The 14,009-nt window shown below is 37.4% G+C and overlaps 1 protein-coding gene across 6 annotated transcripts in view; it reads left to right on the top strand.

Moving 5' to 3' along the window:
* Nucleotides 1-14,009, top strand: part of BRWD1 (bromodomain and WD repeat domain containing 1) — a 93,477-nt gene that overhangs the window by 66,347 nt on the left and 13,121 nt on the right. For 4 of the 6 annotated variants that reach the window (XM_042456428.1, XM_042456429.1, XM_042456426.1 and 1 more), the window contains 12 exons: nucleotides 326-433; nucleotides 2,246-2,370; nucleotides 2,459-2,541; nucleotides 4,027-4,138; nucleotides 5,333-5,394; nucleotides 8,080-8,238; nucleotides 8,477-8,597; nucleotides 9,172-9,297; nucleotides 9,780-9,855; nucleotides 10,005-10,046; nucleotides 10,215-10,385; nucleotides 11,743-11,895. In XM_042456428.1, coding sequence (XP_042312362.1) covers nucleotides 326-433; nucleotides 2,246-2,370; nucleotides 2,459-2,541; nucleotides 4,027-4,138; nucleotides 5,333-5,394; nucleotides 8,080-8,238; nucleotides 8,477-8,597; nucleotides 9,172-9,297; nucleotides 9,780-9,855; nucleotides 10,005-10,046; nucleotides 10,215-10,385; nucleotides 11,743-11,895 — 1,338 coding nt within the window. The remainder of the gene's footprint in view (nucleotides 1-325; nucleotides 434-2,245; nucleotides 2,371-2,458; nucleotides 2,542-4,026; nucleotides 4,139-5,332; nucleotides 5,395-8,079; nucleotides 8,239-8,476; nucleotides 8,598-9,171; nucleotides 9,298-9,779; nucleotides 9,856-10,004; nucleotides 10,047-10,214; nucleotides 10,386-11,742; nucleotides 11,896-14,009) is intronic. The other 2 variants (XM_042456425.1, XM_042456427.1) reach the window with 2 other exon arrangements.

The following is a 14,009-nucleotide window of genomic DNA, read 5'->3' as shown; positions in this document are numbered from 1 at the left end:
TACATGATGTGAGGGAATGATAATTCTGTGGCTGGACACTTTTATTCAGGAAAGGCCTGCCAGAAGAGATCCGTCTTGACAGCTTTTTTAAAACTGTCTAAGATGGCAATTTGACGAATCTCGTCCGGCAGGCAGGTTCATAGTCTGGGAGCAATTGCAGAGAAGGCCGTCTGGGAGATACCAGTTAGTCTGGTTTTTAAAGGCTGCAATCGCCTTGAAGTAATTAATGTAGCCAGACCTGCAGTGAAACAGATATCTTTTAAACTTCCATTAAATTAATTTTGTGCTTGACTCATTCACTAACTTAAGAATTTGTTTATATTAGGTGATATATTTTCGACAAGGCCACGAAGCTTATATTGAAGCAGTGAGAAAAAACAATATTTATCAGCTGAATCCTCACAAGGAGCCATGGCGGAAAATGGTTCTTAGGGTAAGACTGATTTGTCATTGGCTGTTTATTCCTTTGCAAAGTAACTTACAGTTCCATTATTAAAATAGTGAAGTCAACAAGAATATGACAAATTGGAAGATGAGGTCAGTGAATTTCCTAGCATAGTGAGGAATCTCACTATGTTTCCCACTTCGACCATAATCTACTAGCTCTTATGTAGATTTGTGCATTATTTGCTTTCACTTAAAAAGTATAACATTCCACTGTTGAAGGAGTTGGAAAATTGTGCTCCGTGGCCTGCGTGTGACCTTTTAGGGTTTTTTTTATATATAACTCCTGCTCCATGGTCAAATATTTTTAAAATGGCTATTTCTACTCCTGGAAGCCTCCAGAATTCATCATCCACATCTTGCTTTGCCAAATGTTTGTGTACCAAAACAGAGTATTTCCAACTTTGTTTCCAAATAAGAGTATTTCAAACTTCGTTATGGGGGAAAGTTTCCAATGAGGAGAAAAATGAACCCACTACTAGCAGCAGAACTTGCCCACCCAGCTACTTTGTTTTACGGCCTTGCAATTACTTCTCTTCCCCTTCACAGCATCAAAATAATATTTTCAGCAAACTGCAGTGTGCATATTAATCCAAGTTAAATTCTAGAATTTAGAATGTATGATATTTATTAGTGTGTTCTAACAATTTCTAATCATTACCTTTGTTTCTACTGATATAAATGTGAGGCCTCATGGAGAAACGGTTGCAGTTCTATAAGTAACTGTGTGATAGAGGGCCATGGTCAGAAGTTGTTAATGCATCACTTCCATGACCTTTGAACTGAATATGGATGTAAATGTATCACATGAAAAAGCCCAGCCACTATCATAGGAGAATTTATTGCATAAGCCACCAGCAAGACTGTAGCCAGGATATAGATACAGGTGAAGAAATTCAGAGGGAGAGGGCAGGTGAGTGACCCATCACTTGCCCAATCATGCTTGTTGAGACAGGAAAAGTCTGAGTAGTTCTGTGGACTGAATACCTGTCTTACAAGAAGGCACTTCTTCTGAATTACCCATGTCGTGGTGATGGTGTATGTATGCTTCTGGAAGCAAGCAGAGGTACGCAAGCAGGAGGAGGCAGAGGCTGGTCCTATCTCTTTCTTACATTTTCTAAACTTTCCCAAAGAATAGATTAAGTCTGTTGATAGAAAATGTGAACAGACATCTGTTCAGTCACTTTCCCTTTCAGTAGAGATTTGGAGAGACTGAATCCAAGGATTCATAGACAGAAATATAGTGCTACTCTGAAAACACCTAGAAAACAGTTTTCTTGCTTGTATGTATAAATGGTGAAGGAACAGTTTTGGATTTAATTTAAATTTTCTCAGTGAAGTGCTCCTATAATAAGATGTAAAACAGCTTTTTCATAACGTGTGCCTTTGAACTTAACTTCTTATCTCCTAGTAGCCCTCCCCTATCTTAACACTTGTAGAATACATTTTAAGGTTATTTAAGAACCTTAAATCAGTACAGTTTCCAAATTGTTCTTCTCATTGCTTTAAAAAGCAGAGATAATTTGGGTTGTGAATATGAATTCTGCCACAAAACAACCCCCCCCCCCCCCCCGACAGACTTTACTAATATAAGCTGGAAACCTCATAAAATAGAATCTTAATCTTTTTTGTGTTAAGCTCCAAGATTGGTTTATTTTATCTATTCCTTAATTGTGTACTGCTGTTTCAATGCTTTCATTACAAATGTAAGTAATGCAATTATACCAATATTAATGAGATTCTTCATTGCCACTATACCAGTACTAATGAGTCTCTTCATTATGTGTGCATCTGTTGCCAGGAACAAGAATTGGTAAAAATTGTTGGGATACGTTATGAAGTTGGGCCTCCTACGTTATGCTGTCTTAAGCTTACTCTTATGGATCATATTACAGGGCATCTTCAAGACAAGTCATTTTCTCTCAAGTATGTATGTTTTCCACATAGAAAATATATGCAGAATATAGATGATCTGTATACATCAGAAAACTACTAAATTTAATCTTTCTTCTAGATACCATGATATGCCAGATGTTATTGATTTCTTAGTGTTACGTCAGTTCTATGATGAAGCACGGCAAAGAAACTGGAAACCTTGTAAGTCTATCCTTCTCAGATGATGGAAGAGTCTTGGTAATACCATGCAGCAGCAAATAGTAGTATAGTTTTGTTTTTGTTTTTAAAAACTTTATTGTCATATATAATAAAAAACAGATACAAATGAAACATTTATAACTGCTCAGAAACGTCTTTTTGTCTTATTTGACCTGTATTGAATCTTCCTTATGTTCTTGAGGTCTTAAAGAATTTGTTTATTTATAAACTAAAAGACTCATGATCTCTGATATGTATTAAGCAATTAAATAGCAAACTACCAAGTATAGATAGTACAAATTGTGACTGATCTTAGAAAGCCACCAAATTTCAATTTTATCCAACTTTCTGTTGTGTACTACATGTTTATCTCCGCAGTTCTCAGCTCCTATCCTACCACAATTTGCTTTGAGTGGGGGATTCATTTTGTCCTCTACAGACCTGCAATTATGAGAAACATAAAGAACAAGTTAATTAGATGAGGGTTCTGTCGAATCATAAAGAAAGATATCAAACTTCTATGAGACTTAAGTTCAAGTCCCATTTCTTTTTCCACCAATCTAGATTTTTTTCCAATTGTTTTTCCTCTTTGTCATATTCTGATTTTGGATGTAACAAGATAATTTATATAGTTCCCTAAATTTGTTAATTTTTTGCATCCAGTTATCCCACGTTGGGATCACATCTGAGGAGGAATCTCAAGCCCCCTGTGAGCCCTCAAACCCAAGCCTCACTTGGCTTGGATACCCTCTGCGTCCCCTAGCTGATTTTAGGTTGAGGAAGCAAGCGAGTTCCATAGCGGTCAAACGGAGAACGGAGCAAAGCTTCTCTCCTGTCACCTCAACGTTGCAACCAGGGACTTCCAAATAGTAGTATAATTGGTTGTTGTTGTGTGCCTTCAAGTTGTTTCCAACTTATGGCGATCCTAAGGCAAACCTATCATGCAATTTTCCTAGCAAGATTTTTTCACAGGAGGTTTGCTATTGCCTTCCCTGAGTGTTACTTGCCCAAGGTGGGTATTGTAGTAATATTAATTCTGGTATTGATACTGTTTAGTTGTATTGATTATGGGAATTCAGGTAGGAGCTTGAACTCTACTTGTCAACTGTTGCCACAAGGCAAAAATTGATAGAAGAAGGGATGACTGAGTGTGTCATACTAACTGCATAAAAAATAGGAATTGCTGTTTGGGAAAGTTGTTCCTTTATACTCATAGCAGCATAGCATAAACACATTGATGTGAGTGAACCAATCATTTCTCTAATTACTGAAGGATTAAGTTTTGAGTCCTTCAGGTTTTTTGCTTACTTTGAAATCAGAAGAATGTAAATACTACAGTCCAGAGCTTAAGACATTTGTCTTCGAGAGCAGCTAGTTAGAAGATGAAATAAGTATCAAAAACATTAATAGTCACAATTTTCCCTGTGGCCTATTGCCAAAAAGGTTTACTTAAAGAATTGTATATCTAATATGTTTTTTTCCTTACAGCTGACCACTTCCGTTCAATTATTGATGATGCTTGGTGGTTTGGAACTGTTTTAAGCCAAGAGCCTTATCAACCACAATATCCGGACAGCCCTTTTCAGTGTTATAGTGTTAAGTATGTGCATGTTTGTTTTAGCATGTTCACTTCAGACTAATGTCACTTCTGACTTGAAGGCATATTTTTAAAAAATATATTTGCAGTGGCTGGTAGTCTTGTGAAAGTGTGTCACTGTTTATAATGAACTGGATGGCAGCGAGAAACCTTTTCTGACCTTTTCTTTATGTATTCTGGCTTTTTCAGTGAACAGGACTACACTGAGCAACACACCTAATCTGAAAGCTCAGGAATACTGTAATAGCTAGGTAAAGAGGGATGTGGAAAATCCTGACTGCTTTGGATGGAACTGTATATATATTGCTATAAAAATTTGTCCTGCAACTATAACACGCTTACTAGGAAGTAAGGTCCACTAAATATACTGGATTGCAGTGTTGGATTGCACTTTTCGTCCTTTGTTTGCTCAGATGTTTAGTTCTTATATAAAGTCATCTTTTTAGGACCAGAGAATGAATTCACTGGCAGTTCTGAAATCTGAGGAAGCTATCAGCATGGGAACAGAAGAGAGAAGATCTCAAAGAGGCACTTAGAATACTACAGTATATTAAGGCCCAGTGTAATTTTAAATTAAAGGAATTGTGTTAGTTGTATCTGAATAGAATTCTTTTAATTCAAAATGTTTTAGGCCTTAATATATAACTCTTGATGCAACTTGGGGATAATCCTGTATTTCTTATTACTTTTTTACATCCAGAAAGAGAAAAAAGATCCTTATCCAAGGGATGCTTTTTCCATTAGAAAAAGTGTATTGTTAGGAAAGTAAAGTTTCACCAATGATACTACCCTAATATTAAAAATCTAAACTACCTGAATTTTTTCCACAAACTAAGAAAAAAGTGTTCTAGCAGAGGGAACAAGGAAGAAAATAACCACTGCATATCAAACATATTTAAATCATTGGTGAGCAGTACAAAGCAAAATCCAGAACAGATCACGAAGATGTAGGTTTCACTAGACTCAACCCACAGTAATCTTAAGGACACTGGAAAGTATGGGAACCAAAAAATGTGGTTTCTACAGAAGAGGGAGCTGCTGTTTATGTTGATTTAAATGTGCTTTACCAATACTTGTAATTCTTGTCATATCAGCCAAGTTTCCCAAAACCCATATTTTAAAAATATCAATTCCACAGTGGCCTGTATATTTTCTGTCTCTAACTATCTTTGTTTTTATATCTTTTTTATTAAATAGATGGGACAATGGAGAAATTGAAAGACTTAGCCCCTGGGACATGGAGCCAATTCCAGATAATGGTATGCAGAAGTAATTGGTTGGAATTTTTCTTGCTAACTGGACAAAGGATTATTTTCAGTATCCTTTAATTCTCTTATTTTTATTTAGAGTATTTATACCCTGCTCTTCAGCCACAAAGTTTCTCAGAGTGGCTTACAAAATGGTTAATTAGACAGTTCCCTTCCCTCAGGCTTACAGTCTAAAAAGACATGACACAAAAGGAGAAGGGAATGCCAGTGGGGAAGGGGATCAGGTCCAGCAGTTTTTCTCTCCCTCTGAGGCCTGGACCATGGCAGATGGATGGGAGGGCGGGTTCGCCTTCTTCCTTTAGGCCAGGCCTGATGCAGGTGGCTGGCCTTTCTCTCCCTCTCATCTGGATGATGGATGATGACTATCTTCTGAAATAAAGTTTATAAGGAATATTCTTTAGACTGTTAAGTGCCCTGAAAGGAACAGCTTACTATAACATTGCTCAGTGGATATACAGTGCTACCTCGGGTTACGAATTTAATTCGTTCCGCCGCTCCGTTCGTAACCTGAGTAATTTCGCAACCCGAAAAGGCTTTCCGTTAGCGCTGGAAAGCCGCTAGCCGCGCTTTGTGTTTAAATTTCACGCCGAAAAAAATTTCGTAACCCGAAAAAAACATCGTATCCCGGAACAGTTTTTTCCAATCTAACTTTTTCGTATCCCGGAAATTTCGTAACGCGATCAATTCGTATCCCGGGGTACCACTGTAAATTCATTATGCTTCCTTAGAAATCATTTGCAAAATATATTAAAAGTGTGCTTCCAGATGACATAATGCATATGTGGTTGCTTTGTCCATTATAGTGAAACTGCAGCAATAACAATGTAGTTGATGTGAACTCCTTGAGTTTACTTACAGAACTCAGTTGATATTGTTCAACAGCTGCTTTTTTTAAAAAATGATGGTTTTGCAGCGCATTGTGAAGAATTACTCAGCCACACCTTAGTTGTGAATTGTAATCACGTGTGTCCCTGACTTTTCCTTTAGCTGAAATCAGTCTCAGGAGTTTTGGATAGATGTATGATGAGGCAAGGGGTTGCTTAACTCTGGTTTGGAATCATGCCTCCTCCTACTTACTTTTCTACAGGAGAAAAAAACATAGGTATCCATATCTTTTCCACTGTGAGAAGAAATGTAGCCCTAATTTTTAATGCAAAGGATTATGCATCCCCCACTCCACTTTTCCTCTTAATTAACTCTTTTACTCTTAACTTGTACTTTGGGTTAGCATTCTTAACTTCTACTCTTAATTTGTTCTTTGAGGAACATTGTAAGAATTGGGGAATAAAACTAAAATTGAATTGTTACACAACCACGAAGTAGCATGTATCATTGTGTGTATGTGTTTTAAAAATGCCATATAAAAGGCATATCTATCAACTTAATTTTTTTAAAAAAATGCAAATAACTGTCTAGTATGAGGGTGAGTGACAGTTGTTTGTATCGTCCAGCATTCTTCACTTTTGGCTGGGTGGCAAGTCAGATGGGACTTGTATTCCAACAATATATAGAAGCTGACATTATTCCAGATATAGTGCAGGTGTGGGCAGCTCTAGGTTCAGGTGTTTTTTACAGATCCTATCTGCCTTAGCCAGCATAATCAGTGGTGAAGGATTATGAGAGTTGCATCTAGAGGGGAGGAATTCCAGTTCTAGTCTAGTGACAGAGATAGGTCCTACTTCTTGAAGCTCTGATTGTAGAATAATCTAATAAAACTACTGTATTCATCATGATTGATAAAATACCAAATGTGCAATACAGCATATAGAACAAATGGTAGTATGGTCAAACAAGCATACATTTGAAACAGCTGGACATATTTACAAAATAAAATATGCTAGTATATACAATACATCAAACATACAGTGCTAGAAAAGCAGGTACCATATATAGTCAACTGTAAGTTGACTTCATGTATAAGTCGAGAGCAGGTTTTGGGACCAAAATTAAGCATTTTGAAATGACCCGTGGATAAGTTGAGGGTAAAACTTAGACATGAACAAAGGATCTAAAGGATGAAAAACAGGAAACAGTGCCAAAAAAATTACAAAATTCCAGCAAGCATGTTTGTGCTCATATTAAAGGCTGGAAAGAATACAGGGGGGTCAGTGATTCTAGCAGAGATTATGGTCTTTTCACTAGGGGATGATTCCTTTTTAAAATAAGTGTTAAAGTACAATACTGTACTTACATTGACTTGTGGATAAGTTGACTCAGTTTTTTGGGGTAAAATTTTTAACTAAAATTTCTAGAGTCATACATGTGTTTATACAATATACAGTGGGCCCTTACCTTACGTGAGGGACCTGTTCTGGAACCCCCCCCCCCCCCACCACCACCAGCGTAAGGGAAATCGGCAAATGCTTGAGCCCCATTGAAAGCAACGGGGCTCTTGCATGTGTGCCTGAGGTGCATGCGGTATTGCCTCTTCCAGCATGGGGCTTTCAGCATAAGCTGAAAGCCGCATATGGCGCACTCATGTATGACATGGGCATGCTGTATAAGGTAGCTCCCTTCCAACATCAAATAAGTATCTAACAATTATCCTCTTTTAAGAGAATAAAGATGGAGATGATATTGTTGCTAAGTGCCTTTAGGTTTTATCATAAGAATTTTTTTACCTTGGCAACATTTTATTTATTTTTTCTTATATTCCTTGTATTTGTTGAAAATAAGTAGTTGATAAGCCTGAGGAATTGGGAGCTAGTGTTTCTGTGACTTCTGAAGAGATGGCAAAACTGTTATACAGACCTCAAAAGGGCGAATGGCAAGGAAAATCCCAGGATGAAGAATGTGAGCGAATTATTTCTGCAATTGATCAACTTCTGACTCTTGGTAAGGATCTAGAAATCTAAGAAATAGACTTGAGAGTTGGGGAGGAGTGGATTAAAGATTAGAATGTTCCCTGCCTGTGTTTTGTAATTATAAAAACAGTTGCATTTTCCTGGTTTTAATTTGTTTTAATCTGTCCTAAGTCTTCAAAAGCAAAGTTTAGCCTACTTTTTAAAGACTGAGAGATTAGTTCTGTAGAAACTTTAGGTGTTTTAACTGATTGAAATTACTGTTTTAACAGATATTTCAGCAGCATTTGCTGGTCCAGTTGATCTGAATACATATCCAAAGTACAGTACAATAATAGCTTATCCAACAGATCTTTGGACTATTCGGATGAGACTAGTTAACCGGTTTTACAGGTTAGTCTGATGTGGCATTAGAATGAAAGTATTGATGGAAGTACTATATGTCATTCAGAGCAATTTTGTAACTTCAATAGAAATTTTATGTACATAGCTTAAACTGAATGGTGAACTGGAAAATCCAAAATTAGATTCTTCAAATAGTCCTCTTCTTGGTGGGTAATCATCATTCATAAATGCTATAATACAGGTCAGTAGGTTAACCACAGTATCTTAATATTTTCAATAGTACAAAAGAATATATCGTTATTTGTGACCTTAGAATTTGAAGCAATACACAGAGGGTTGCCTGGCTGTCTCTTGCCTTTTTATCACTTTTTTGTGTTCTCTATCATGTCCTCTTTCAATATCTCTTATGTGGGAGGGATTTTCTGATAAATTACAGTATATAGGGTCACAGTTTTACTAAACTGTGGCAAAAAGACTTTCATGTATGTCCTTGTTAGAACATCAGACGAATAAAAACAGGGATTCTTTCATTTTAAAAGATCTTCAGTATTAGTAATTTTTATGATTGCATGATAATTCTCATATTTTAAATTCTATTCTGTTTATTTACTTTTAAATACAGGAGACTCTCTGCATTGATTTGGGACGTGAGATATATTGAGAGCAATGCCCGAACCTTCAACGAACCCAATAGCACAATTGCTAGGTCTGCTCAAAAAATCACAGATCAGCTCTTAGAATTCATCAGGTAAGTGAAGTATTCCCAACTGATAATGAAATGCATGTAAGTTTGGTGCTTACAATCAGAATAACCTTATTACTGACCATTATTAATGATTATTATTGCTGCAATAGTGGTTGTAGGCTTTAAAAGTACTATTTATAGGCTTCTCAGTGAATAACTAAAAAGTAGTCCGTGTTCAGAATAAATATACTTCTGTTTCCAGTGGCAACTGTAGCCTGGATATGGTAGGGGCAGTTCCATGTAAGTTATCAGGCTGGCTGTATTTTTACTTACATGCTCTTAAGTCTTGGTCTTAGAAAGCTAGCTGAAACATTAACAGCAGTTGTTTGTTCACTACTGCCAGTGCATTTAAAAATGTGTTACTTAGATTTGTCTTTTTATGGGTCAATGTTATTTGGAAAAACAAATTTCAGTCTTTTTAGCTGTAGGTTTTGGATAGCCAAAAGGTACACTTTTTTTCTAAACTTAATGTTTTTATTTTCTAGAAATCCAGACTGTACAGATATTTTTGAGTTGTGCATTGCAACAAATAATGTGGATAGCATTGATGCTGCTGAACTGGTAATACTTTTTTTATTCTTATGTTGTACGTCTTATTCTTACTTAACACCCATATGATCTCTGTATTGTGAACTTGCTGAGCAAGATGGTGTCTGATACTTTGTTTTGTAAATTTTAAAAATGAAGAGGTTTTTTTGTTTGTTTTGTAGGACGATGGAGAAACATATACACCACGAGCACGGTCTAAAAAAGTAAGTCAGCCTGTTTCAGCCATAATTTTCACTGTCTGGAAGACAGTAGTAGTTTTGCAATTTTGCTGCTGTGCAGTATATATATTGTAGTCTACTAGTGTGGATATTATACACTAGCTTCTTAGCGGGTATTTTTGGACTATTCCTTGGTGTTATTTTTTTATTTAGGCATATTATACTTCTGTTTTAAAGCGAAAGGCCATGAAGAAGAAAACCACTGTGAAAGCCAGCTATGATGAAAATAGTTGGAAGAAACAATGCATGGAACTTATAAATTTAATTTTCCAGTGTGAGGATTCTGAAGCATTCAGGCAACCTGTTGATCTGGATCAGTACCCGGTATGTTACTGTTTGTTGACAAGACCATGATTAATATTAATCACTTTACAAAAAAAAATGTACTTGACTTGAAAAGTCTCCAGGACAACCTAAGCTTTTCCCAACCTAAATGTGTTGGACTCTGATTCCTATAATCCCAATTAGGATGGCTTTTGAAGGTGAGGGGAGGTGAATGCAAGATGAAGAGGATTTTTTTATTAACAGTGAGTAAATGCAAACAAGAATTACTGTCCCACATATAGTGATAGAATTCCAAGATGTAGCCGTGTTAGTCTGTAGAATCGGAGAGATTTTGTAGCACCTTAGAGACTAACTGAAAGAAAGTAAGAAGTTGGCAGCTTCTTCCATTAAATGCCTGCCCCCTGTCTGTCCCTGGCTTTCACTCCATAACAAGCATCTGAGGAAGTAGATTGAAGTCTGTGAAAGCTCATGCTGCTAACTTCTTACTTTCTTTCAGTTAGTCACTGAGGTGTTTCAAAATCTCTCTAATACTGTCTGACAACATATAATTGACATTGAAATACAGCTCACACCCCACTTATATTATTAATTGTCAATATTAGAAAGCATTACATATTTCAAACTAATCTCCTTTTGGAATTAATTTAATTAATTTCACTTATTAAAATTGAAGACTGGTAACAGTAAAAATATAAAAATTTAAAAAAAGGAGAACAAAACCTACTGAGACCAATTTCATCAAGACAGTGTTCTGCAACTTAAAACAATTAAATGAGCTTGAAATACTCATGTCCTTGAAAGGCTTTCACAAAATAAGTGTTGGAAGAGTATACATAGAAGACAAAAAAATAACAAAATCATGGGGATTTTGAAATTTATTTCCAAAACGGCAGAATTGTCTTTATAGTCAGTCTGTTTTAACATTTTTCAAATATTATAGTGGAGTACAAAATACTATTTTCAGACTTGGTCTGTAAGGTTGCATGTTAAAACATAAATACAGTTGGCCCTTGGTATCTGCTGGGTTCGAGGATCCCCCGTGGATACCAAAATCTGTGGTAATTTATTAAATACAGAGGATAGTAAAATGGTCCCCTTTATATAAAATAGAAAAACATTGTTTTTCAGAATATGTATGTATGTAAACATTTTCAAGCCATGGATGCTTGAATCCATGGATAAGGAATACTTTGTTACAGAAGGATGACTGTACTGCAGATTAGTTCTTTTCTTAGTCCCTAGAAAAATGTATAATGTATTTGGATCATACTGCATAGAGTGTTCTCCTGTTTTGTCTTCATCAAGAGGCTTATGCGTGTAGGAGAAGCTCGCCCTCATCTTATTCCCAATCCACAAAATATTTAAATAATGAAGTCACTTGGGTTTCTTCATTTAGGACTACAGAGAAATTATAGACACACCAATGGACTTGGGCACTGTGAAGGAGACATTGGAAGCTGGAAACTATGACACACCAATGGAACTGTGTAAAGATGTCAGATTAATATTTAGCAATGCTAAAGCATATACTCCCAACAAAAGGTCCAAGGTAACATTTCTATACTGTTTTTTATAACAGTCAAATCAGCATTTAAAGCAGTTTGGAAAGATCTTGGGTAGAGATGGGCCTTTAAGGGTAAGGTGAAGTAATATCAATATGTAGAGGAGATAGAGCCAATGCCTGAACTAATGGTGTGATATTGTAAATACTGTTATACATTAAAATGTACTGTTTTGAATACATATAAATTTCAAATTACAAATTCACTTTGAAGCAAACAAAATTGGTAATGTTTTCCATCACAGAAAGGACAATGTAAATATGTAATAGCAAATATTTCATGGTAACTATGATTCTCTACAAAATCACCATTTATTTATCAGTTAATTGATGCTACATGAGTCTTTGTAAGAGTTCAGTATAGTGGGTAATCTTACACAAGCTCATAGTTAAAATCACAGATGACAAATGCCTAAAATCACAAATTGTACATGACTAAATGATACATATATAAAATTATAAATAACAAATATTTGCCAAATTACATTAAAATTACTTTTAAAGTAGTTTTAAGCTACATGGATGCAATAAAAAGTTGTCAGTGACACATTGGTCCATTTAGGTATGTTAATTATATAAACCTCCCCTACATGATCCCTATTTATAAATAGCTCTTAGCAGCAGCCATTAAGTGAGTCTCTTATCAAAAAGAACATTGACAGAGACTTTTTTCAAAATTGAATGAGTGTTTTCCCACTTACAAGACTCTTGCAGGCCTTAACTTTTCATATATTACATTGAAAGGCATCTATTAAACAGTCTAACTTCTGTTACTTTATACATTCTTCAAAAAATAAAGATTTCCAGTCCTATCTCTATCTGCTTCTTAGAAAAGATACATAACTTCCGTCTTTTCTATTTGTCTGTCTTCTCTAGTGTATGACTTTTCCTAAGTCTATGTTTAAATATACTTCTGTCTTCTTTCTTCCGTCTGCCTTCCTTCTCCAATTTCTTTTGCACTCCTCCTCCAACGAGCCCAGTCCTCCAGCTCCTCCTTCTTATGCACAGTCTGTCTTGATCTCTGTCTCGTCGTCTCACTATCCCCACTCACTCCACGCTCCAACCCGATCTCTCAGTTGGCTCCAGACACCCTGCACGTCTTCACTCACTCACTCACTAGAAACTAAGTAGAACAGTGGAGGACGGAAATTTGGGGTGCTTTCACATTTACATTTTTGGACTGAGGAGATCCGATTTGATTTGATGCGAAACCGAATCGAAGTTCCCACTATATTTGTCACGATTGAATCTCTCAGTGTCATTTTATCCCTATTGCTGTTCACACTTGGGGGGGATGGAGAACAACAATAGGGGATAAAATGCCATGAGACATTCAATCATGGCAGGAGAGGGGGAGGAAGAGGAGAGAAGAAGAGGAGGAAGGAGGACAAAGGAGGATGCAGCAGATGTAGGGGAGAGGAAGAGGAGGAAGGAGGATGCAGTAGGCACGGGGAATGGAAGGAAGTCAAAGGACACAGCAGGTGTGGGGGAGAGGAAGAGGAGGGAGGAGAAAGAGGCAGCAGATGTGCCAGATTGTTTTGAAAATGGAGGCGCCTCCATTTTCAAAATGATCCTGCACAATCTGGATTGATTCGGTAGTAAGTTCTCACTACGAAAGATATGGATCATTGCGGTGTTGCGAAAAAGACGCAGTAGGTGACCTGGTGCAAAATGCACAGGGTCAAGTGGATCCCCCCCCCCCACACACACACCTCAAACTGCACCGAGTGCAAACAGGCAAAGTGGGAGTGCCTATGACAGTGATGGCGAACCTTTTTAAGGTCGTGTGCCGGGGGCGGGGCTTCTAACCCCAGGATGGGTGCTGGGTGCTGGGCTGGGGCTTCTGCCCCCAGGGGGCAGGGCTTCTGCCATCCAGGGGCGGGGCTTCCACCCCCTTTTCAGAGGGAGGGAGCCTCTGCCTCCTCCCGCTGCCTTTGCCGGCCCCTGAGGGTCCCTCCTGGGGCCGTCAGAGGCCGGCAAACGGGCCCTCGCCCTTCCTTCGCTCACTGCGAAAGGGCTCCGTGGAGCCCTTTCCCGGTGAACGAAGGCAAGGCGGGAGGAGGAGGAGGCGGCTGGGCACGTGTCCCAGCCACCTCCTCCTT

The sequence above is a fragment of the Sceloporus undulatus genome, chromosome 3 (assembly GCF_019175285.1).
Source record: "Sceloporus undulatus isolate JIND9_A2432 ecotype Alabama chromosome 3, SceUnd_v1.1, whole genome shotgun sequence".
Lineage (NCBI taxonomy): Eukaryota > Metazoa > Chordata > Lepidosauria > Squamata > Phrynosomatidae > Sceloporus > Sceloporus undulatus.
The sequence above is the reverse complement of the archived record's forward strand: the minus strand, read 5'-3'. Positions and strand labels throughout refer to the sequence as shown.